Source organism: Eulemur rufifrons, chromosome 6 (genome assembly GCF_041146395.1).
Source record: "Eulemur rufifrons isolate Redbay chromosome 6, OSU_ERuf_1, whole genome shotgun sequence".
NCBI classification, from domain to species: domain Eukaryota; kingdom Metazoa; phylum Chordata; class Mammalia; order Primates; family Lemuridae; genus Eulemur; species Eulemur rufifrons.
The window spans coordinates 67,642,675-67,670,118 of NC_090988.1; the positions used below are offsets into that span (position 1 = coordinate 67,642,675).

Here is a 27,444-nt window from a genome sequence, read left to right on the forward strand (position 1 = left end):
CACCTCTGGACTTCTTATTGCATAAAATATAGAAAAACTATCAGATTAAGCCACTATAGGAGGGTTTTCTATTACTGCAGCTGAATGCACTTGTAGTAGATACAAAGACAAAACTCTCATGTAAAATTCAAATTAAGAGTTATAAAGAAAATACACACCAACCCCTCAAATATCCTAAAAAGAACCACAATGATAAGCTTGTATTTTTGCTATCTTCAACTGAAAATGATTAATACCACATAACCAATATAAAGGAGAAAGGGTGATAGTGGTGAAACTCCAGATTCCAATACCAAATAAAAGTGAGCTAAGGGCATGAGTGTAACACCAGACATTTATGGTTTAATATGAACTTTATCTACTATTTCCTATATGTCAATTTCAATAGTCAATGAGGAAAATAAAATTTATTTCTGGTACAGAAGGAATTCCAATTCAGTTTTTAAGTAGGAACCTTCAAACTTGGGAAGCTTTCCTCCAGGTCATCAGCAAGGGCCTTATCTACTTCATGTAAGATTTTGATAAAGTCTTCCACCTGTGAGTCAAACAAAAGAATGAAATAAATGTAGTAGAGGAAAAGGTGGTTTAAAATATTAACTATTGACTATAAAAACGTTCTACCTGTGGTTTCTAAATAGTGCGATGGAAAAGAAATGCTGATAGATTCCCAGATGACAATAATAGTATTCTCTAAATAGTTCTGTTTATCAGAGGAAATGACTGTTACCAAGAAAATAACTATCCTTTACCATTCTGTTTTACTCTTGAGCTGGTATTTTTCCTCCTGCTGCTTCCCTTTTAGGGTCTATTACTGGAGTTTTATTAGCATTCGCCTTGATGACATGTCCTTTCACTCTCACATTCCATACTTCATTTTCCTAAAAAAAGTTCCCATTTTTTGTTGTTGTTGTTGAGACAGGGTCTTGCTCTTTAGCCCAGGCTGGAGTGCAGTGGTGTGATCATAGCTCACTGGAGTCTTGAACTCCTGGGCTCAAGCAATCCTCACATATCAGCCTCACAAGAAGTGAGGACTACAGGCGTGCACTACCATTAGCACCAGCTAATTTAAAAAAAATTTTTTTTGTAAAGATGGGGTCTCACTATGTTGCCCAGGCTGATCATGAACTCCTGACCTCAAACAATCCTCCCACCTCAGCCTCCTGAGTTGCTGGGATTGCAGGAGTGAGCCACCTTGCCGGCAAAAAGTTCCTATTTTGAAATTGCCTCTAATGGTAGCAAATGTGATGTCATTTGAAGAACGATACAAACCTGCTATTCCTAAGAATATTTCTAAGAATCTTACATTCACTTAATATATATGCTATCTCCTTCATAACAGAGAGGGGTACTATAAATTCAGTGTTGACTCTTTCCTCTTCAAATTGTTACTCAGGCCAGTGCTATGAATTCTCCAGCAGTCATCTTTCTGAAAAAGGCATTAAGCCATGTAAATTGTATGCACTCCCTTTTTTGACAATGGCCTTGAAATCAAGTGGTTAATTGAAAACATTTTATTTAAAAATCCTATGAAATGGAGCCACCTATACATTTACCCATACTCACCACAAGGCTATAGAAAGGAAGAAGGTTTTGAAATGCAGAGGAACACTTCTCTTTGCTCAACTGGCCCTCCTTTAGTCCCTGAGCCACAGTCTCCTAAAACAAACAAACAAAAAGATTTAATGTAAAAACAGGAAAATATCTAGAGCTATAATTGATGAATGAATACAAGTCAGTATATATAATTCTCTACCGATCCTATAGGCATTTCAAATGTCCCAAACTGAACCCACCAATCAAGGAGGCTTAAACAACACAAACATGTTCTCCACTGTAGTCCTTAGTTCAGTGAAGGGCACCACCATCCATCCTGCTGCACAAACTAAAAACCTGGAACACAGACAAGACTTTTCCTTCTTCCCTGCTGCTGACCAACGCCCCCTGCCCCCTGCCAGGTGTTCAATCCTACTCTACTAAATCTCTCTCTTCTTCCACCCCTCCTCTCCAGTCACACTCCATTGCTTAGGTTCTCATTATTTTTCAGATTATTCTTGAAGATTATCAACTACAAGAGCCTGTTGGTTGGTCTCCTGGCCTCCAGCCTCAGCTCTCTCTAATCCTTCCTCTCTATTGCTTTTGGAGTAATTGTTCTAAACTGATCATATCACTTGATACTTATAAGAAAAAAATCTTTAGTTGTGCCTCAGTTTCCTGTAGATTAAGTCCAAATTCCCTAAATATGGCATATAAGAATTTTCATGACACACCCCTGCTATATTCTTAGCCCTCCTTACTTCTATGTTCCTGCAACTTAAACATTAAGAAATATCTATGCCCCTCTCTCCGAAAAACAAAAGCAACAGCAAAAAATGGGGAAAAAACACAGTGAATATACAAAAGATCTATTACCCAAAGAGTTTATATACATAATCAAAATGGATAAATTTATAAAAGCAGGAAACATAAATAATATACAAATACATGGAAAGATATTCAACATCATGAATAAGAAAGTACAAATCAAAATAAAGCACAATTTGTCACCTGTTGAACTTTATGTGATATAAAAATAATATCTAATAATAAAGGTCAAGTAAAACCACCATTTTCGCATGTCAACAGCATCCTGGCAATATGCAGCCATTATGTTTTAGCCCCCTCCACATTTATTATGTTGTACCCAGTAATCTAACTTCTAAAAACCTATGCTAAGGTAATAAACTCTCTGGAAAATATTATACAAAAATGGTGAAAGGAAGCAGGACACCTCGCAAAAAAACAAAACAAACAAACAAACAAAAAAAAACAATTCACCAGAATAAGAGAAGCTTTTTTAAAAAAAAAAAGAATCGTCCTGAAAAAATTCAGTGAGTATGAATTGTATGAATGTATTCTTCATAGTTATATTCATAAATATATTTTTATAAATATATGGATAGAAAGAATATGGTCAAAGAATATGCAAATAATCACTGCACATAATCAGAAAGAATATTCCTTAAAACAAGTTTGCAATAAATTTTGAAAACTGGTTATTTGCCAAATTATGTAGTAAACAAACTGGCTCTTAGAAGTCTTTCAGTCAATTCATCTAGAGTCAAGAAAAATGACTATTAATGCTTTTATAAGCATGTTAAGTGAAAAGATCAGGCTATAAAAATTGTACATACTGGGTCAAAGTATGTGAAAAATGCATTTATAAATACAATGCACATAAACACATGCATATATTTGGCATACACAGATAAACCACATCAGTTGGTTTAATATTATAAACTTATGATGATATAAGATTTTTCTTTATTTTCCCAAATTATATAATATAGTTATACAATTTTTACATTAAAAAAAGCAGTAATAATAATGTCTGTGGCATTATGTAATCCATACTTTCTTTTGATAAAGAAACCATTAATACTTCTTTCCTACCTTTGTTAATGTCTGAAAAATATTAGAAAGAAATTCACATGAAATATCCTTTAAGATTTTCAAGTGGAAGTCATCTTGGGTTAAATCAGACTCTTTAGTTTCTTCTGTGTTAGACTCTGTCGAGTTCTCTGTTTTCTTCTGACAATGTTCCATATTTTGTAAGACCCGAATTAGGCTGTCAATTAGAGGAAGACCTACTGTACAAACAAATCAAGAGGCATGGAATTGGCCAGTTAAGTTTGGTTTTTCATTCATTCATTCTTACATATTGAACAAGTGCTAGACATCGTATTTTAGATACTATAGATATAGTGGTAAACAAGATCATCAAGGCATCAGACCTCAGATGCTTACAATTTTATACTTTCAAATAAGTAAATTAAGTAGATCATTTCAGATTTTGGTAAGTTCTATGAAGAGAATAAAAGAGGAGAGACTTTCTAAAAAGGTGACGCTGAGTCGAGAACTACAGCATAAGAAGCATCAGCAACGCAAAGAGCCCAGAAAACGTTTCAGGTAGAGAGATCAAGAGCAGAGCTCCATCCAGAAAGAAAAAATCATGGAAGGTCTGAAGAACAAAAATGAGTCTGCTCTGGCTCCAGCCTAGTGCGCCAGAGGAGGAGCGACACGGGACAGGTTTAGAGAGTTGGGCGAGAGCTCTATCATGCAGGGCCTCGAACAGAGTGAAAAAAGAATCTTAATTTTAAATTTTCCCATAACAATCTTAAGCAAAGCTTTTAAATGTTATGTTTTACTAAGTTTAACAGAAAAATATTCATATGATTTCTTAAAAGACTAAATAATCATTTAAATTAGCTTATAATAAAAACTGAACATAAAAATAAAGCTCAGACTCAAAATATATGTTATAGCATCAACATGCTTAAAGATATCTCATTCTGGGCCAGGGCACAGTGGCTCATGCCTGTAATCCTAGCACTCTGGGAGGCCAAGGCAGGAGGATTGCTTGAGGTCAGGAGTTTGAGACCAGCCAGGGCAAGAGTGAGACCCCCGTCTCTACTAAAAAAGTAGAAAGAAATTAGCTGGACAACTAAAAATATATATAGAAAAAAAAATTGGCCAGGCATGGTGGCGCATCCCTGTAGTCCCAGCTACTCGGGAGGCTGAGGCAGAAGGATTTCTTAAGCCCAGGAGTTTGAGGTTGCTGTGAACTAGGCTGACACCATGGCACTCTAGCCCGGGCAACAGAGTGAGACTGTCTCCAAAAAAAAAAAAAAGATACCTCATTCTGAATCAATCACTGCTTCTGACTTTACCATTTCCGCTTAATAATTACAAACCCAGAGAGCTTTCTGTAGCTCTGAATCAAATATATTTATTTATTTATTTATTTATTTTTAGACAGAGTCTAGCTCTGTTGTCCAGGCTAGAGCACTGTGACATCAGACTAGCTCACAGCAACCTCAAACTCCTGGGACTTGAGCAATTCTCCTGCCTCAGCCTTCTGAGTAGCTGGGACTACAAGCGAGTAGCTGGGACTATAAGGCGTGTGCCACCATGCCCAGCTATTTTTTTTCTATTTTTAGTTGCCCATCTAATTTCTTTCTATTTTTTTAGTAGAGATGGGATCTTGCTTTTACTGAGACTGGTCTCGAATTTCTGACCTCAAGCAATCCTCCCGCCTCAACCTCCCACAGTGCTAGGATTACAGGTATGAGTCACCACACCCAGCCCCCAAATATATTCATTTTTAAAAAACCTAACTGTACACAATCAAACTTAAGTCATTGACAGTACATGAAAATGACATTTTTAAAAAATTAACAACCAAAGAAATCCTTTTATCTTTTATTTCTCAACCCAATGTCAACTTTTCAGAGCACCTACCCTGCCTGGCTGCTTTATTATATTCCTCTTAGATTTACCTCCACTCTCTTGTATTATTACCAACTCTTGCCTCTAAAGCCTAACTCTTTACTCTAGGATTTCTGTGAAGGTCACATCAATCTATACCAGCCTCTCTTGTCTCTCTTTCTCACCCCCAGCCCTAACTCTACAATGCCCCTATTCAAGGCTAAGGGCAGGGTGAAAGGGAGAGGGTTAATCATTGCATTGGAGTTAACGGAATGTCTTTACACTGTCTGCCCCAATCATAGAAATCATACATAAAGTTTTGGGAAGAAGGGGATGTGGAGAGGGAAGAGAATAAAGAACACCTATTCCTATAACATCAAGATGTGCTCCTAGTATTACAAATGAAAACTCTATGTGTGGTTTTCAACAGAAAGATTATACATATACAATGAGGTTAGAAAGAATATTGGGGTTCAAAGTCAGCATATCTCCCTTTTTCCTTTCAGAAATCACCTCGAAGAAACAAAGAGAATGGGCAACAGAAACAAACTCCAGCTTGGATAAAAGTAGGACACAGCTGAAACTTCAAACACAAGGTAGGTATAAAAAGCAGCAAAAGCAGTGAAAATCAAATAGGAGGTAAAAGAAAGACAGGTGAGAGGATGCCTGGGGCTGTAGATCTCAGAAAGGGTCAGAAAAGTCTACTTCTCTAAAGTAAAGCACACTCTGAGGTGTAAATCTAGAATCCCTTGTTTGCAACACTAGGAATACCCAAGCAAGATGGCAGCTGGTGCTTCTGTGGGGGTTCTAAGAAGCAAAGGAAGAGAGGTTGAATGAGTAATCCCATACACAAGCCATATCTGCAGGAAGCAAATGGCAAGGGGAAAGATAAGATTTTACCACAGCTACCTCTCACCTGGGAAAAAGAGCTAGAAGACTCACACACCCAGCGATTCACCTAGAACATAGCCTTAGCCCCTCTTCTGCATGAAGTTCCTGCAAACAGCTGGCCTAGGAAAATCTCAATTCATACAATGATGAGCAAGCAAAAAGAAAGAGACATAGGAGCAACATGAAAACATTACAAAAAATAAATAAATAAAGGCACACAAAAGACAAAAGGCAGATAAAGAACACACAAAAAAATTGACATGAAGCTTACGAATACTGAGATAATATTTAGCCATGAGTTTTAAAACAACAACATGTAATCAAGCACAAAGCAGAGATACAAGAGTTTAGATTAAGAAGTAAAAGACAACAAAAGAGGAAACCTGAGCTGGTAGAACTCAAAGAAAAAAGAAGAAATGAAGGCACTGCAGAAATGAAGACAGAACTGCCAGGAGAACAAGGGAGAAGAGACATTGCTGAAAACACAAGGGACATGGAGGTCAGGAAGGAAAAAGCAAAATGAATGGAAGGAAAATAAAGAGTTTTTTGGTTTTTTGTTTTTTTTTTTTTTTTCTGTTAAATGGAGAAAGTAAGTTATGGAAGAAAGGAAAGGAGATACCATGTAAACATAATTATACCCTCAAAGAAGAAACCAAAATGATGGATCAGAACAAATATTTTAAGATATAATTCAGAAATGCCAACCCCCCAACACTTAATTTGTAATTTGAAAGTACCTGGAAAAGTTGATAAAGAATAGGCAACACTGAGGCATAACTCTCTCAAGTTATTAAATTTTAAGAATTAAAAAAAAAAAAAAAGAATTTTAGGGGCAGTTATAATTACAAAGGTAACCACTAGACCAAAAATACAAATCTTCTTCAATGTTAGAACTATACAAAAAAACAGAGCAAATAAACCATATAGTGAAATACTCAAATGTAAACATATATAATGGAAAATACATGACAGCACTCAGATCAAACACAACTATTATATCAATACAGGTTGAATATCACTTACCCAAAATGCTTAGGACCCAGAAGTGTCTCAGATTTCAGATTTTTTCAGATTTTGGAATATTTGCATGATACCAATTAAATATCCCAAATCTGAAAATCCTTCCTTTGAAAATGTCAGTGCTAAAAAAGTTTTGGATTTTGGTGCATTTTGGATTAGGAATGTTCAACCTATACTTGTAAATAAGTTTAACTCACCTGTTAAAAAGAAATCAAAACAAAGTATTTAGAAAGGTTGAAAAGCAAATAATAGACAAAAGTATCAGTGGTGAATGAAAGCAAAAAGAAAACAGGGGTTGTAATCTTTATATCTTATCAAGACTGAAGCCAAAAAAGCATTAAAAGAGAGAAAGATGGGCAATTTACAATGAATTTCTATATAGCAAATAACATGACATCAACACACATTAAGCAAACTACAAATAATAAAGAGAAAAAGACAAACGTATTTGTGGTAAGAGATGTTAATTTTCCTCTTATTTCACATCAAATCAAGTCAACAGAAATCACCAAGGTTATAGAAGATCTAAAAAGCATAACTACTGACAAGTCTAACATTTGTACTTCTAGCTCAGGCTTCTCCCCTCAGCTCTGGACTCAAACAGCCCACTCAATACTTCCATGTGGACATCTAGCAGACATCTCAAACTTAAAATGTTTAAAACCAGTCTTCCCTAATCTCAATAAATGGCAAGTTTTTGGGAAAAAAAATGCCAGACAGATCCTTGACTTTTCTCAGCCTCCCCATCTTAACTGTCAGCAAAATCTACTGGCACTACCTAAAAATGATCAGAATCTATTTTTTCCATAACCTCCACTATTACCACTTTGGTCCAAGTTATAACATCTCTTGCTATAACTCAAGTATCGAGAGCCTCCAGAAGCCTGTAACTAGTCTCTCTTTTGTGCCCATACATTTCTTATCAACAAAGGAGCCTATTAAAGTCAGTTCATATCTATCTAACCTCTGCTTAAAACTCTCCATGGCTCCCTACCTCATTCAGAGTCAAAGGCAAAATCAGGCCTCCACCCTACCTCTCTGGCCTCACGTGCTACTTCTCTTCCCTTTGCTAAATCCACCCCAGCCACATGGGTCCTCACTGTTCTTCCTCAAACATACCAGGCATACTTCTGGTATGGGCTTTTACACTTGCTTTCCCCTCTGTCTGGAATGTTTTCCTCCCCAAGTACTCACAGGACTCCCTCTGTGGTCTCCCTCAGGTCTGTACTCAATCCCACCTTCTCAATGAGGTAACCTATCCATAAATGCAGAAAAGACCTGAAAATATTCAACATTCATTTTTGATTAAAAACTCTTAATAAAATAATGCTTAATAGTAAAATTCTAGAATCATTCCCAATAATGTCAGGAACAAGGTAAGGATGTTTTCTACCACCACTATTATTTAACACCAGAGGAACCAGACAGCCCAATTAGATAAGAAAAAGAAATCAGAGCTCAAAAAGTGATAAAACATATCTAACTTAAAGCTGAAGCAATACCAGATAAAGCCCATGACTATCACTGGAGCAACTATTAAAAACAGGAAGAGAATTCAGTAAAGTTACAGGATGCAAAATTGATATACAAAAATCAATAATAGCCTTCATATATTCCAAGGACAATTATCACTGGAAGATAATGTCATAGACAATGGCATCCCAAAAGATAAAATATCTAAGAATAAACCTACTAAGAGATATATAACATCTATATGAAGAAAACCATAAAATCATTACTGAAAGATACAAAATAAGACTTGAACAAATGTAAAAGCAGAATATGTTCTTGGAAACCCTATAAATTTAACATAATCTTAATAAAAATACTAGAAAGATTTTTTTTGTTTTTGTCTTTGGAACTTGTCAATCTAATTCAGTGATAAACAAAAATAGTCAAAAACATTCTGAAAAATTAGAATGAAGGGGGATTAGCCCTACTAGGTATTAAAAAATAAAACCTTAATACTTAAAAAATACTATGGCTACTGATACATGAACAGAGCAATGGAACTGAATAAAACATAAAACAGAATTTAAAAAACAGTAATGATGAAATTTCAAATCAGTGTGGTAAGCTGTATTATTCACTAAATGATGTTGAGTCAACTGGCCCTCTGGAAAAATAACGCTGACGCATAGTACCAGTTATAAGAAAAAATAAATTGAAGTATACCTCATATATAACACCAGAATAAATTCTAGATGAATCATGGATTTAATTGCAGTCATAAAAATCATGCTGTGAAAGAACATGTGTTTACATAGGAAACTATTCATTTTATATTTCTAAATGAAAGAAGCTGGCTAAAAAGCAGGACTTTAAAAAAATATGTGTGTGTGTGTGTGTGTGTATGTATATAGTAATTGTCTTCTGGATGGTGAGATTATAAGCACTAGGCTTCCTTGATGTCCTTTATAAATTTTACAAATTTTTTTATATTTAGCATGTAATATTTTTGTAATTAGGGGAACAAAAGCATTTTTTAAAGATGGAAGAAATAAATGAAGAACAAACACGAGCCTGGGCTTTCAGACTAGACTAAAATTTAATTTAGTGAACCGAAATGATACTTGCCTTTTTCTATTTTTAGATACTCTTGTTCAGCCTGAGAAGCATAGATGGCAGACAACACTGAAAAAACAGAGGCTAGCACTGTCTTCTGTTCTTGAAGTATGATGGGTGGATCATCAGACTGGCAGAATTCATGACAGACCAGGTCAAAAAGTAAATTCCAAGTGTCTTTTCCAGTGTCAGGACACTGTACTTAATAAAGATGATAAAGAAAGTAGTAATTTTAAAACAGCAAGTAATTAAATGAGTAGCTATAGTGCATCTCAATAAACCACCTTACCAATTGCTTGAATTCCATCATCCACTGTGGTAAGCAGCTGTAAGATATGCATATAAACATCAAGCCCTTCTGGATTTTCAGAACTAAAAAAAGCAAAAACATTGAATCAACAACTGTACTATCGAGGGGATTGCATTCATTCAACAAATATTTGTTACTCTGTGCTAGCCTGCTCTGGACACTGAAGGTAAAACAGGGAACAGAATAAAATCTCTGTGCTCACTACAGCTTAAATTCTAGTAGGGGAGACAGCAAAAAGAAACAAATCATGTAATATAATCAAAAGGTAAAAATTCTTTTTGGCTTTATCCCACAAAAGCAATAATTCAGAGACCTGCTACTTGATACTTCTTCTAGTTTACTTGAATAATCAGAACAAAAAATGACTGAGCCTTTTGTATCAATGTAAAGTCCACTGCACCCAGATTTGACAATAATGATGTAACTTCTCAGGATTATCCTAGCTCCCTAGCTGAGAACACTAAAACCGTATCATGTTTATGATCAACAGTTTAGATTCTCAGAAACTCAAAATCTTAGTTCTTCAACCAAACAGTTAAGTGAAAAGATAGTAAACAATTAAAATGATGTTTCAGCAAATATTTATTTAAGTACCTACTTCTTTCAGGCACTATGTTAGGGGCTGGGAAAACAGAGATGTATAGGACATTATCCCTATCTTCATAAAGTTTACAGTCTAAAAGGAAAGAAGATAATTAAAGGGGTAATTATAATATAATGATATGAATACAGCACTAGAGGAAGTTCCAGGGGCTAGAAGACCACAAAGCAAGCAGACTTAATTCAGTTTGGAGGGTCAGGGAAGGTAAATGAAAAATAATGTTTATACAGAAACCTGAAGGGGCAAAGTGTTTGAGATAAAGGAAACATACTGTACAAAGGCTTAGAGGCAAGAGAGATGGGTTCAGTTGAAGAAATGAAGAAAATTTCACACAGCTGAAACACAGAGTACAAGGAATAAGGATGGAGAGGCACTGTGCAAGACTTTATTTTTTTTAATTTTTTTAAAAAACAATTTTATTTTTTTTTAATTAAAAAAATTGTATTTTCTTTTTTTTTTTTTTTTTTTGAGACAGAGTCTCGCTGTGTTCCCCGGGCTAGAGTGCCGTGGCGTCAGCCTAGCTCACAGCAACCTCAAACTCCCGGGCTCAAGCAATCCTTCTGCCTCAGCCTCCCGAGTAGCTGGGACTACAGGCATGCGCCACCATGCCCGGCTAATTTTTTTTCTATATATATATTTTAGCTGTCCAGATCATTTCTTTCTATTTTTTGTAGAGATGGGGTCTCGCTCTTGCTCAGGCTGGTCTCGAACTCCTGAGCTCAAACGATCCGCCCACCTCGGCCTCCCAGAGTGCTAGGATTACAGGCGTGAGCCACCATGCCCGGCCAAAAAAATTGTATTTTCTTAAAAATATGGACCTTATCCTAAGGAAGGCCAACTAGAAAGTCTGAAGTATGAAAATGAGACGGTGAATGTGTGTGCTTTGCAAAGACGGCTCTAAAGCACAGGCCTGGAAGGAGCGAGCCTAGAGATAGGAGACTCAGGTAAGAGATAGTGACAGTTAGTTCTCTAAAGCACAGGCCTGGAAGGAGCGAGCCTAGAGATAGGAGACTCAGGTAAGAGATAGTGACAGTTAGTTCTCCAGGTGAGAGACAACAGTGGCCAGGTTGGCACGATTGGGATCCCAGAAAAAGTCAGGAATAAGGCTTAGAAATTGGTCATGGGACAAGAGTAGGGTGGGAAAGACTCAGTAATGGCTTCTCCATTTTTCTTCCACATTATCCAAATGGGATAATGATTACATCATCTGTTGAGATTGAGAAGACTGATGAAGCAGATTTCAGGGAAGAATGATGAGTTTAGTGATCAACTGGATAAAGGATATAAAAGTAATAGGTTTTCATGTGGCTTATTAAGCATGAAGGTGGCACTACTGACCACTAAGCAGATCAATTCAAAAATTAATTTTCTAGTGACTAGCAATAAGCAGTTTCAATGACCTATAACCTGGTAATCTCTCTTGGCAAGACATTAAAGTTCAAAAGTCAGTCACTTAGCGAAGATTGATTGGCATGTAAACACAAGGAGCAAGAAAATAAATGATACCCAACATTAACTGAAGAAGTTGTTAAGTGTTCAATGTAAAATAAAGCACAAGAAAATTTTTTCTCTTTGTTTTAAATTACATAAAATTGCTAATGAGGAAGACATAAACCACAATCAGTGCTGAATAACAGCCTATAGCTAAATGATATTAGAATAGGAACTTTGTAACTATTATCATTCTTGCAAAGAGCAAATACATTATTGCTATAATTTGGATGTTTGTCCACTGAAATCTAATACCTAATGTTGGAGTTGGGGTCTAATGGGAGGTGTTTGGGTCACGGGGGTGAATCCCTGGAACAGTTTAGTGCCATCCTCATCCTTGTCTGTGCAGTAATGAAGGAGCTCTCTATTAATTGCCTAGAGAGATGGTTGTTAAAAAGAGCCTGGCACCTCCCCCGACCTTGCTTCCTCTCGCCCTGTGATCTCTACATGCACTGGCTGTCACCATGAATAGAAGCAATCCTGGGTCCTTCACTAAAAGCAGATGCTGGCACCATGCTTCTTGTACAGCCTGCAGAAGTGTCAGCCAAATAAACCTCTTTTCTTTATAAATTGTCCAGCCTCAGGTTTTCTTTTATAGTAATACAAATGGACTAAGACAATTGTCATCACAAATATTAGTAAAGAATCAAACCTAACAAAGATTGGCTGTTTGAAAGGAATGTAAGAAGACTTTTATATCTAAGAATACTTCTAGCAATTGGATTTTTCCAGAACATTTTGCATAAAAGAGCTCACCTACCGTACTTGTTTGGCAGCTTCAAGTATACAGGGCACAATCCTAAATGCTGGCTGCTCTTCAGAATCTTCCTGGGGTTGGTCCAGAGCCTGGGCAGCCCCATTTCTAATCCATTCCAACATTAGTTTCTCATCCAAATCAAAGAGTTTGTCCACAACCTCTCCCACCTTTACCAGCAAGTCAACTATAGAGAATAAAACAGATATTGAAGTAAAAAACAGAATGTTAAAAATAACGACATTAAGCAAAATTCCTAGAGTTATTCTAGGAAAGCTAAATCTTGGCAAAGCGGTACTTACTCCAAGGGTAATCTGTTTACCTCCTATGTTTAAATTTGCTTCTTCTTTTTTTTTTTTAATGAGACAGGGTCACACCTTGGTTGCCTAAGCTGTAGTACAGTGATGCAGTCATAGCTCGCTGCAGCCCTGAACTCCTAAGCTCAAGTGATCCTTCTGCCTCAGCCTCTCAAGGAGCCAGGACTATAGGTATGTGCCACCATGACCCAATAATTTTTTTATTTTTTGTAGAGACAAGGTCTCACTATGTTGCCCAGGCTGATCTCCAACTCTTGGGGCTCAAGTGATACTCCTGCCTCAGCCTTTTAAAGTGCTGCGATTTCAGGCATGAGCCACCGTGCCCAGCCTTCCTTCATTTTTAAACAAGGAATTTATCAGTGAGTTTATGAAGAAATTTTATAACTTGAATCAAAAAACTTTCTCACCTTACATTTAGCCTTTTTAAAAAAAGTGACTTCCATAAATACTTACATGGTTTCCTAACAAATAAAACCTAAAACATTTTTCCTAGATTACATGGTGACTTACCATTTGTTGAACTTGACATGATGAAGCAAATGCTATCATAAATAGCTGGATATTCCCGGATCCTTTCAACCCAGACACTGGCCACTTCTGTCTGGGAAAGGCAAGTAAGCAACAACCTACGTGATAAATGTGACCTTAATGTCTATCTTTCAAAAACAGTAAAGGAAAGTCAAGAATGAAGAATTAACTCTATTTTCCTAGATTCCCTTGTGGGTAACTTTATAGAATCCAGGAAGAGAAAAGCATACCTGCTTGTTTCCAGCAGAGTAGGCGGGTCTGAATCATACAAACAGTGCAATAACACCTGCCTACAAAAACAAAATAGTTAAATTATATGCTTAACTTCTCTCATTTCAAATATCAGAGTTTTCATTTAATTTTGTGAATATTTTTACTGTGAAATATAGCATATATATAGAAAAGCCTATAAGATACAACTCTATAGTTAATGAAAAATTATAAAGCAAACACTCATGTTTCCAAGAAACAGAACAGTGCTGCATCTCTGGAACCCCCATGTGTCCATTCCAAATCACAGTTCTCTTTCCTTTCTAGAAATGATTACCACCCTGAGTTTTCCAGCAATCATTTCCTTACTCTGCTTTATAGTTTTATTACTTTATATATGTTTGGTTTGGCTTCTGTACTTTATATGAAAGAAATTATACCGTACTTATTCTTTGGTGTCTTAGGTTTTTTTTTTTTTTGCTCAAAGCCACGTACATAAGATCCTCCCATGATGTTCCTGTAGCTATTATTCTTTTATTCATTGTTCTAGAGCATTCCATTGTATGAATATAACACAATTTATTTTTCTAGACTACTTTTGATGGACATTTAGGTTGATTCCAACTTTGAGCTATTTCAAGAAATCCTCCTATAATAATATTTGTATGAGTATCCTGATGTACCTGTGCACAGTTTCTCTTATTATATACCTATCAGTGGGTCATAGCATATGCATATCTTCCAACTTGACTAGATAATGCCTGACTGTTCTGAAGTGGTTGAACAAATTTATATCTCATTAGCAATGTAAATTGTGCCATATTAAGATAAGCATTTAATTAAATTTTAAAAACTTAACATTTTTCATTACCAGATTTCTGACAGAGAACACTAGCAGCCAAACATAATCCTGAGTCATTTATTCCATGAATGACTGTAAGTAACTGAGGAATAAATATCTTGAACCAGGAAGATGTAATCACCTCTTTTTTTTTTTTTTTTTTAAAGAGACCCAGGTATTTGAACTGGAACAAACCCAGACAAGAACTGCCTAGAACAGTTTTCTTAACCTATTTTTGGCACAAATTTCCTTGATATTTTGATTAACAGCCATGAACCCTCTGCCTAGAAAATGAATATGCCCACAAAATTTAACATATAATTTTAGGGTATTCTCAGATCTCCTAAAGTAATTACCAGGGTTTCCATCATTAAAAAACCCTCTCCCCAGAATTTTCCCAAATGTAGAAAAGAACTAGACTCCAAGCAGATGTATGAAAGCCTTTTAGTCACAGAAGCAACCCTTTATCTTCTAGTCTGTTGGTAAGTCCTACTCTCTAAGTCAGAGCTTTCAGGATGACGCTGTTCAACAAATCTAGTGTCTCAAGACTCTAGCTCTCTGAGTCCTTGGATTCCCTGTGCCCAGGTTGTTTTAGATTCTAGTTTGCTGCTTCCATCTACAAGTTTTGCCCCAGTGGTTCTTCCCCTATCTAGCTCACAACCATCTGTTAACGATTCAGGTCCCTTTGCTAGTGATGAAGAAAACAGGCTTAAATCCTGAACCTTGTCCAAACACAGTGTGCAAGCCCCTGGTACCAACATTATACAATTAAGTTCCTGGAGAGTGTTCATCAAGACAAAAGAAGGATTATATTTCATATTTCCCTATCTTCCCTATGTATTAGAAATTTCCTTAGGAATGTGAAATATGAATCTATTAAAAAATAACTATTATGTAAGACTTACCCAAGATTTTTATCACTGCTGATGGACACACATATCTCCTGGAAACAGGCCATATTACCTAAAATTCCCACACAGATTTCCTACCAAATAAAATTTCACAGGTTACAATGGCTTTGAAGTGAAAGACAAATATATATAAATACAAAGACTTGAACAAAAACTTTCACTGAGCCAAGTTTTGGTGGGAAGAGGATGGGAGGCAGGATATAAAAGCACATATACTGCCTGTACCATAACCATGACAAGCGCACAGTGTTTGAGAAGGTATGGAAGACACAAGAAAAATAAAGATCAAAAACAGGAGCTATGGAAGAAGAAATGTGATAGATAAAATGAGTCTTAAATGATTGGTAGGATTCAGATACACAAACAAGAAGAAAGATGTGCAAACAGGGAAAGGTATTAGTAAAGGCAGGAAGGGAATAATGTATGTGGCCAGTAGACAATAAAGGAAATATTCTGGGTGTAGCACAAAGTGGGTAAATAGCATAGATAAATATGGCAGGTACAAACAATCAACATTAATGGCTCTGAATGCCATGTGAAGAGTAAGACTTAATCTGGGAGCTTATTTGGAGTCATGAAGGTACTCAAGAAGGGGAGACAAGATGCTGAAATAACATCTTAGGCAGATTATTCTGGCAGCAAAATGCATAATGCATTACGGTAGTCCCCCCTTATCCACCGTTTCAGTTAACTGCAGTCAACCTTGGTCCAAAAATATTAAATGGAAAATTCTGGAAATAAACAATTCATGTTTTAAATTGCACACCTTTCTGAATTGCATGATGAAATCTCACACAGTCCCACCCAGGATGTGAATTCTCCCTTCGTCCAGCCTATCCACAATGTATACACTATCTGCATTAGTCACTTACTAGCCGTAGTGGTCATCAGATCTACTGCCATGGTATCACACCTGACCACAAACAACCCTTATTTTACTTAATAATGGCCCCAAAGTACAAGAGTAGTGATGCTGGCAATTCAGATATGCCAAAGAGTAGACGTAAAGTGCTTCCCTTAAGTGAAAAGGTGAAAGTTCTCAACTTAATAAAGAAAGAAAAAAAAATTGTATGCTGAGGTTGGTAAGATCTACGGTAAGAACAAATCATCTATCTGCAAAACTGTGAGGAAGGAAAAAGAAATTTGTGCATAATATATACACAGAGTTTGGCACTACCTGCAGTTTCAGGCATCCGCTGGGGTCTCAGAACCTATCCCCCGAGGATAAGCAGGGGACTATTGTATAGTGAAAAGAAGTCTAAGAGGCCGGGCGCGGTGGCTCACGCCTGTAATCCTAGCACTCTGGGAGGCCAAGGCGGGTGGATTGCTCAAGGTCAGGAGTTCGAGACCAGCCTGAGCGAGACCCCGTCTCTACTAAAAATAGAAAGACATTATATGGACAACTAAAAATCTATATAGAAAAAATTAGCCGGGCATAGTGGCGCATGCCTGTAGTCCCAGCTACTTGGGAGGCTGAGGCAGTAGGATCGCTTAAGCCCAGGAGTCTGAGGTTGCTGTGAGCTAAGCTGACGCCACGGCACTCACTCTAGCCTGGGCAACAAAGTGAGACTCTGTCTCAACAAAAAAAAAAAAAAAAAAAAAAAAGAAGTCTAAGAGAAGTTAAGAGTTTCCTTCAGTAATAACAGTTAATGTTTATTAGTACTTACTATGGCCAGGCACAATTCTAAGTATTTTTCAGGTATCATTTCATAAAATAACTTATGACGTAGGTATTATTATTATCCCCATTTTTCAGATGAGGAACTAAAGCACAGAGAAGTTAAGCAATTTGCCTAAGATCTCCCACTAGGAAATAACAGAGCTTCAGAGCCTGAGCATTTAGCCACCACTCCATACTGCACCTCAGCATTCAAGAGGCAAGAGAATGCCGGCTGTGATTGATGAGGCAGGCATGGAAAGCGATGAAGCTGAGGAAGACTCTCAAGGTGAATGCAAAATAACCTGATGGGAGGCGAAGGGAGAAAGCAACTGAACATGATTCTTAGGTTTCAAGTTGCCTCATTTCCCCAGTCGGAAATACTGCTTCTCCACTGACAGGAAAATTGGAAAAGAAAGTGTATGAAAGGACACAATGAGTTCAGATAGTACAGTGTTTCCAAACTCACTGGAGCATAAAAATCACTCAGAGAGCTTGTTAAAAATATATCAATAGACTTTTAATTCCTACCTCTACTGAATCAGAATCTCCAGAGTGGAGCCTAGGAAACTACTGCAAGCACACCAACTGATTTTTATTATCAGGTAAATATAATAATCACTGAGTTAGGACAATGGAATTTGGGATTAGAAAATACAACTGACCTTTGAACAATACTGTTTTGAACTGTGCGGCTCCACTTATGTGCAGATTCTTTTCACCCAAACATGGATTGAAGATACAGCATTCTCAGGATGCAAAACCTGCATATAAGTAGGGCCAACTGTGCCTACACACAGGTTTCACAAGGCTGACTGCAAGACTAGAGTATGCACAGATTTTGATATACATGGAGGTGGGGGTGTCCTGGAACCATCCCTACAAATACTGAGGGACAACTGTCCCTCATGCAAGAAGAGAATGCCTGAAGAAAGTTGGAGATATGACACCAGTGAGCAGAAGGGAAGTCAGGGCTTTGATCCTACAGGCAAGGCTGCAACCTAATGGTGTAAAAAGTACAGGAGTTCACTAAGAAAATGGATATAAAGAGAAAAGGTGTAGATCAGGGTCTACACCTTAGAAAGAGTCCATACTCAGGGAAGTATGAAAAAGGGAGAAAAAAAAAGTCAATGAAAGTGAGAGAGGAGTGACTAAGGAGGTCAGAGACCAGAAAGTGAGGTGGCACAGAAGCTACAGGAATGGCGTTTCAATAAAATGTGAGTGGTCAAATGTTGGGAAAAGATTAAAAGAGAATAGGAGCAGAAAAGAAACACATACATTTCCCTTAAGCACTAAAGAAGAAACAATAGAATTTCCAATAAAAGATCAAGTTTCTCAGTCTAGACTATTCACTGGAATCACCTGGGGAACTTTAAAAAGCTGCCTGGAGCCTCACACTTGGAGATTCTGTTTTAACTGATGTGGGCCATGACCTGACTCAGGATTTTTAAAAGTTCCCTAAGGGAAAGCTTCTCAAAGTGTGGTAATAGTCCAGAGCACTAGCATCACCTGGGAACATAATAGAAATCCTGGACCCTACCCCGACCTACTGGATCAGAGACTCTGGGGCTGGGCTCAGCAATCAGTGATGCTGGGACATGCTGAAGCTTGAGAGCCCTCATCCCAGGTCATTCCAGTGTGTGGCGAGGCTGAGAATCACTGCTGTAGTAGAGCACGGCTAGCAGACATATACAACGATATGACTAATTCCTAAAAGGTGCCATTCTTGACATAAACTTATCTCTTTAAGTACTAATTGTGAGTCAATATATTTAAGCTAGAAAAATCAAGGAGAAAAATCACGTAATTGTCAAATCTTTATATTAACATAAGGACCCAAGGGAAAAGTGGATAATCAGGCCCTAATTCAGGTGGAACATTCTGCTAAATAAAAATTTTAATTCAACATTCAATTTGTGAAAATATATTAATACTACAGAATTCTCCATTTTATAATCTCAAAGAAAGAGAGACAGTACAGTACAGTGGTAATATTGGAGTCAGGCCTAGGCTCAAAACCCAGCTCCATTCTTTCCTAGTTCTGTTACCCTGGACACATATCTTTACCTGAGACTTAGTTCTTTAAAAGTGTACCTCCTAGGAGTAGTAAAACCAAATACTCAGTAAATAGTAGTTATTCATGATTATAATTATTCAGCAGACATTTACTAATCATGCATGATATGCACAGCACATGGCAACTCAAATGGCAATAAAGCACAGTACACTGCATAGTACATAAAGACCTCTCATTCAGTCTTTATCTGTTGTTCTTGGGAGTTTACTATTAGCAATGACCACTGACAGCTTACTTATTTGGGAAGGCGTGGAGAAAAGTGCCACCTTGAATAGATGCAAGTATTGAGAGGGGACAGAAGGCACACTAAGGGAGGCATGGAGATGGTGACCACAGTAAGCTGGTGAGACAGGGAGTAGACAGACCTGGCTAAACCAGAAGGGCCATCTGGAAGGTAGACTTTATGCTGGAAAGGTGAGTTAGGTATAGATTGTGGAAGTCTTGAGCAACAGGCTGAGTTTAGAATAGTTTTTAAGCAACAGAAGATTTTGTGAGTAAAAAATTACAATGAACTGAGAAACAGGAAGTCTGGGCACTGCTCCTTGTTCTGCCACATATGTTCAATAAACATCTGCAATAAACATTTGTTGATTTACAGCCAGTAGGAAAATCAAAATGAGAAAAATGAAAGACTATTCAGCACTATCTGCTATTATTAGTCCAAAGAGGAAGGCTGTAGAAATGTACATACTTACTCTCAATCGAGGACACTTGGATTTGGCCAGTACTCCCATAAATATATCAGGAGCGTTAAATTCTTGGAGAAATAAAGCCACATCCTGAAAATAAAAAATGATTATTAACTTGGATGTTGAATATTCCTCTTTTGTAGTTTAGGCAGCCACAAAAAATACTTAATTCCATATAACCTCCTTTCAGACACAAGGAATGAAAACCAAACCATAAAGTTAAGAATTGTGGCCGGGCGCGGTGGTTCACGCCTGTAATCCTAGCACTCTGGGAGGCCAAGGCGGGCGGATCGCTCGAGGTCAGGAGTTCGAGACCAGCCTGAGCAAGAGCAAGACCCCGTCTCTACTAAAAATAGAAAGAAATTATCTGGCCAACTAAAATATATATATAGAAAAAATTAGCCGGGCATGGTGGCATGGGCCTGTAGTCCCAGCTACTCAGGAGGCTGAGGCAGGAAGATCACTTAAGCCCAGGAGTTTGAGGTTGCTGTGAGCTAGGCTGACACCACGGCACTCACTCTAGCCCGGGCAACAGAGTGAGACTCTGTCTCAAAAAAAAAAAAAAAGAATTGTGTCAACAAATAAAAGTAATATTAGAGAGCTATTGTGGCATCTGATCCCAGACAATGGAGCATTTCCATAAACAAATCTAAACTAACTGTGAAACTCCAGAGGATTATCCTTTTTTCTGCCCTGAATCTATTTACCTTAACGATTTTTCTACCCATCAGGAATTCTCATTAACTTACACAAACACATTTGCTGATTATACACCAATTATTATGCTAGAAGCTGAAGATACGGGAGAGAGTAAAACATAATTCTTGTCCTCCAAGAGCTTAAAACACGATAGGGGAAACAAGTGAGAATTGCTATTGGGTCATGTCCAGACTTGTGTTTTCAAAATCTTCAACAGAAAAAAACTTCTGATCACAATGTAACTGCGACAGCAGCCTCATAACTTCTTCCTAGAGAGTTTGCCCAGTCCACAGTTCCTAAAGAGGCCCACCACACAGGTGAATGAGCCTGGAGTGGACATGTAACCCCAAATGGACCAAATCTCACCTAAGAATGGGGACATAAAAACTAAATCAGTAGCTGTGGGGACTCACATTATAAAATATATAAATAAAAATAAGTTTCTGGCTGTCCATTGCCTCTAATTTTCACCAAATTTGAGGTATAATTTGGGAAGGTTTAACTTAAAACATAGACTGCATGGCTTATATGAAAATTCACATGGAAGGACCCTGGGGCAACTCAAAGAAGGAGGCAATTATCCTCCACAGCAGCTGAAACTGAGGTAATCTGCATAACTGCTCACTGGAAGAGACACACTGTCAGAGAAAACGGTATTTTCAAAGATTTGCTCCAAATTGAGTTATGAGAGCAGATACTCACCACTGCAAGCAATTCAGCTAGTTTGCATGTGGGCAATTCTTTGTAGCATGGAGAAATTTTTTAATTTAATGAGAGTTAATAATTCCCAGAGTAGTACAAGGGTGGCCTAACTATATCAACACCAACAGTAACAATAATGGCAATTAACAGTCATTGAACAAGTATTAAATGTCAGACATAGTGAAGTGGTTTGCATACTATTTCATTTGTTTTTCTTTTTTTTAATTTTATTTTTATTGCATATTATCTCATTTAATTATCAAAATAACTCTATGAAACAGTTATTATTAACCCCATTACACTAATGAACAAACTGAAGTTTAAAAAGCTAAGCAACCTGTCTAAGATTATATCGTCTCAGTAGAACAGAGCTAGGATTTGAACCCAGATGAATTTGACTCAAGGTTATGTGTTGTGTTTTTTTTTTTGTTTGTTTGTTTGTTTTGGTAACAGATGGGGTCTCACTATGTTGCCCAGGCTGAAGTGCAGTGGCTATTCACAGACGTGATCGTAGCTCACTGCAGCCTCAAACGATACTCCTGCCTCAGCCTCCCAAGTAACTGGGACTACAGAAGCATTGCACTGCACCCAACAAGGCTACGTTTTTAACCCCTATACCATGCTACCTCTCAGGTATTCATTCATTCACTCATTATTCATCAAATATTTACTGAAAAACCTAATATGAATTGTTTTAGGCTCTGGGGACACATCAGCGAACAGGCTAAATAAGGTCTCGGTCCCATGGAATTTTCATTCTAGAGGACTGAACAAACAATAAACATACAAGCAACTAAACTATATAATTTCTAAGTGCTACAAAGAAAATAAAAAAGATGGTATGTCCTAGAAACCAAGATAAGGGTGGCTACTTTAGATATATCAGAGAAGATATCTCTGAAGAGGCGACATTACACGTTGATGAAAAGGAACTTTATCAGGAAACAGAGAGAGTCAAAAGAATCAGTAACTAACAAGATAAGTTATACAATAGAGTGAACAGATTCCATGGGAGCACAGAAATAAGAGAGGTTAATTCTGCCTAAAATTTCTGGGGCTGCATCATAGAGGGGGTGACATTTAAGCGGGGCCATAAACAGTGAGAAGGATTTTACCAGCTTGAGGCCAATCTAGGTAGGCTGGCATGAACAGTGCATCAACACATGAAAGTACAGGAAGTATTCAGAGGTCTCTGGTCCACACACACACACAACTCATGGTCACAGAGCGATAGGATACAAGGCTGAGATATAATCTCACTGGAAGGACTTTATGCCAGAGGACTCAATGATCAGGAGAGCTCAGTTCTATAGAGGTGCCTCAAGAGCTACTGTAAGAGGACAAAGAGGAGGCCAAAGAACATGACCCTCCCCTCCATTGATCATCTCATTTAAACAGCAACTGTTTCCTCTATTTTAAAATTGAGATTTTCATACTAATACTTCATTTAAAAAACAGGTTCTATTTCTTTAAAAAAATGTATTTAACAGGATTGACAGATTGATAAATTTTTTTAAACCATAGTTTCTCAATAACTGTAGGATAGAAAGTAGACTTAATACTCTCAACCTACTTTATCTAATTGACATTTATAAGGTACTCCACCAAGCAACAGCAGAATACACGTTCTTTTTAAGTGAACATAAAACATTTATCAAGATAGACTATATTCTGGGTCATAAAACAAGTTTTAATACATTTAAAAGGATTCAGTGTGTCCACTGACCATAGTAACATATGTGAAAAATTCCCAAATATTTGAAACCTAAATAACATACAGCTAAATAGCCTATGAACCAAAGAAAAGTAAGGAAAACTAGAAAGTTTTCAGAACTAAATGAACTGAAACACAGCATATCAGAATTTGTGGGATAATGGTAAAGCAATATTTAGGGACAAATTTACAGTGCTAAATGCCTATACTAAAAAAGAACGATTTCAAATGAACGACCTCAGCTTCTACCTTAAGAAATTAGAAAAAGAAGAGCAAATTAAACCAAAGTAAGCAGAAGAAAGGAAATAATAAAGAACACAGTGGAAATCAATGAAATAGAAAACAATAAATAGGAGATCAACAACAACAAGAATCAATGAAACCAAAAGTTGATTCTTTGCAAGGCTCAATAAAATTGTTAAACTTCTAGCCAGACTGATCAGTAAAAAAAAGGCAAAAGACACAAATTCCCAATATCATGAACAAGAGAGGTAATATCACAATAGATTCTACAGATATTAAAAGGATAATAACATAACAGTATGAACTACTTTGTAACAATAAATTCAACAACTTAGGTGAAATGGATAAATTCCTTGAAGGACACAAAGTAACCTGAATAGCTCTATACCTATTAATGGAATTTAATTTATAGTTTTTTCTACACTATACTAAAAAACAAAGAATGGTGAATTTTATGGTAGTGAATTATACCTCAATAAAACTGTTATTTTCAAAAAGTAATAAATACACAAAACTAAAAAAAAAAAAAACCCATACAAAACAAAAAGCCCTCCCACAAAGAAAACTCCAAGCCCAGATGACTATATTATATTTAGCCCAAATTTAATGAGAGCTCTGATCCTCCAGCCTCAAAGACAAAAGTTTAGCATTTACAGCTCCTGGGACTTCATTCCCTTGTACTCTATATGTGAGTGGTTACAGACACTAACTAAAGCCTTTCCCCAGAGAGTGAAGGACTGGAATTTTTTTAAAAAATCCATTCACCACTTCCTCACCCAACAGTCTTTTCAGAGTTTCATTTCCAGCCTCATACCTCATCCATGGACATATCCCATACTCTGCAAATTTCATTCTCCATTTCTTCATCAAGCTCCATCTGCTGCTCCTCATCATCTGAGCTGGATTTGGTATTTTCAGGGCTAACAAACTTCAAAAACACAAACAAGGAAAAGAGATGAATAAAAGTTGTCCACAGCACTCCCTAGCAGATCCTCGAATAACGTTTTTGTTATAAAACTTATGAGAATACAAATCAATTCCCAGCTGGAGCCACCGTCTGTGCGGAGTTTGCACACTCTCCCCATGTCTGCATGGGTCTGCTCCAGGTACTTCAGTTTCCTCCCGCAGCCCAGAGATGTGCACGTTAGGTTATTTGGTGTATCTAAGTGGTCCCAGCCTGAGTGTGGGTGTGTGTGTAAGTGTACCTGCTGCAATGGGATGGTGTCCTGTCCAGGGCTGGTTCCTGCCTTGTGCCCTGAGCTGCCAGATTAGGCTCCAGCCACCCTTGACCCTCAATTAGAATAAGCAAGTTGGAAAATGAATAAATGAATACAAATTATTATAAAATAAAAATTTTACTATTGTCTACTTTATTGATTTCATACAGACACACAACAATAAATGATATGGTATGAAAGTACTCAGCGAGCCTTTGTTATTGTTTTTGAACTGTGTGGTTCCTTATAATTTTCACTTAGTAAACATTTATTCCTTAATTTAACCCACCACCACTACGACCACCTTCACTCACAGGTTCACCAAAAATTCAGTAAATAATTATCTTGTTATTTCTCTTTCCTACATGTATACGTAGCTCACATTTATCTTAATATTTAATATTAGAAGTGTTTTGGGTCTTCATTTAGAAACTTACTGATATTTTTGTGTCCAGAAATATGCTTGAGGAAATTAACTCTTGCTTATATCAATTAGCCTACGATAAAACTGGTTTTGTTATCAGCCATTTCACTGAAAGTCACAGTTTTCAAGAACTTATTGACAATGTTAAGTGACAACTTAATGTGCTATTAACCCACAATCATTTAGAGGTCACAAACAGACTATCTTCAAAGTATCTTTTTTTTTTTTTTTTGAGACAGAGTCTCCCTCTGTTGCCCAGGGCTAGAGTGCCGTGGTGTCAGCCTAGCTCACAGCAACCTCAAACTCTTGGGCTCAAGTGATCCTCCTGCCTCAGCCTCCTGAGTAGCTGGGACTGCAGGCATGCGCCACCATGCCCCACTAATATTTTTCTATATATTTTTAATTGTCCGGTTAATTTCTTTCTATTTTTTAGTAGAGAAGGGGGTTTCGCTCTTGCTCAGGCTCATCTCGAACTCCTGACCTTGAGTGATCCTCCCGCCTCGGCCTCCCAGAATGCTAGGATTACAGGCGTGAGCCACCACGCCCGGCCTAAGTGACTTATTTGAATTGTGGACAAAGTTATGGGAGCAAAAATGATGGACCAATAACCTATTCCTGGGAGAAGTTGGGGAACATTGCTCATAGGAGGTGATATTTAAGCTAACTCTTGGAGAAAGAATAGTAGTTTGTCATGTGAAAAGGAGGAAAAGAGCATTCAGAGGAAGTACAAGACTTCAGAGTTAAGAAAGGATCTAGGTGCATGTTTGGGAATTTGTGTTGATGGAACACAGTGTATCACCGGCAGATGATGCTGGAAAAGTTGTAAAGAGCCCTGGATTCCAAGCTAAGAAACACCCATTTTTCTCTTGTAGGCTATGGGAACTAAGAGGAGTATCATCAACAGCCGTTTTTAAGGAAGATAATTCTGGAAGCCTGTAGAAAATGGACTGGAGAAGACAGAGATTGGAAGCAGGGAAACCAGTCAGGAAAAGGTGGGGAGAAGAAAAGTCACATTTACTGAGAGCCTCCTATAAGCCGAACACCATGCTAAGCACGCTATGGCCGTTACAATCTCAGTTAACCTACACAATGACCCTATATACAATATTACATTATAACCCCATTTTATAGAAATTAAGAGAGAAACAGAGACTCTGAGTGGTTAGGTGACGTGCTCAAACCGCTAGCTAGTAGGTGATGAAGCCACGTTTTTGATATAAGAACTGCCCACGAAATATATAAATTAGGACCTGGGCTTCAGAAATGAGAGTGGAAATGGGAAGCAAAACCCGAGCAATGTATTTACATGGTCAGATATTTTTGGAGGATTTGCAAAAGTGAAAAATAATAATCACAAGCATTTCAGCATCTCTGCCATTAGACATCCCTTTGTGCCGAGAGGCACTGGAGTGGCCCCAGGCAGTTTTGGGGGTACGCCGAAGCGGCCGGAACGCAAGGCGTTAGACCCCGCAGCTCGCGCCTGGGGATGACGGCTCCCGGGCCGGAGGGGCTGCCGGAGGCGGCGCCCGGGCCGGAGGGGCTGCCGGAGGCGGCGCCCGGGCGCCCGGAAGATGCAGGGAAAGCCCTCGTGGCGCGAGTTTCCACACCTGGATGAGCCCGCTGAGGACGCCGAAGAGCCAGTGCTTGCTGTAGACCGTGCTTCCTATGCAGTCTCCCCCGGCCACCTCGCCGTCCTCCTCCTCGTCCCGACTCGGTGGCGGCGGCGAAGGGTTGCGGTCCATGACTTGGCCGCGTCTGGATCCACGCCGGAAGCCAAGGAGGAGGCGACAGGCTTCCTTGAGCCAGAGGGCCAGGCGCGCCCAGCGCGGCTCCCGCCATAGCGCCACCTGCTGTCTAAGACCCGCCACCTGGGAGCCGGCCCACGTGGCTTGATCTCCACAACCCTGTCCTACTCAGGACTGGGGCATGATCGTGCTCCTGGTTATTTATCACCCTCGCTGAACCAGATATTCCATTTGTCCCGGAGCTCTTATCTGATCGAGAAGGAAGAGGGCAGGCAGGAAGCAGAGAAAAAGCCAGTGTCTCTGGTACAGATGTGAATCTCAAGCCTGGACACAGAAGGGCCTAGAAACAGTCCACTGTAACCAGAGATACCTGAGCCAGCAAGACCCAGGTATCTGGAGAGAGTCTGACTTGGAAAAGAAACTGTGTGGGGTGTCTGAGAATACCCCTATCCAAGATTCCAGCATCTTCTGGGATGATGTAAGAGGCATAACCTCAGGCTAAACTTTGAACCTAGAGATGGTCACTGCTAGGGCCAATCCATGGTAACTCAGGGTACCTTTGCTTTTGTGCATTTTCCTTAATTTTATTTTATT

At 38.1% G+C, this 27,444-nt stretch overlaps 1 protein-coding gene across 1 annotated transcript; it reads right to left on the bottom strand.

Annotated features, from left to right (window-relative positions):
• Positions 1-335: 335 nt before the first annotated feature.
• SAAL1 (serum amyloid A like 1) lies at positions 336-27,444 on the bottom strand. Its single transcript, XM_069469671.1, has 12 exons — positions 26,713-27,444; positions 24,279-24,392; positions 20,113-20,196; positions 15,678-15,757; positions 13,952-14,011; positions 13,704-13,819; positions 12,883-13,063; positions 10,010-10,092; positions 9,733-9,921; positions 3,430-3,626; positions 1,564-1,656; positions 336-535 (listed from the first exon to the last, which is right to left on the bottom strand). The coding sequence occupies exons 1-12, from the start codon at positions 26,845-26,847 to the stop codon at positions 443-445; spliced, it is 1,425 nt and encodes a 474-aa protein (XP_069325772.1). The 5' UTR covers positions 26,848-27,444; the 3' UTR covers positions 336-442.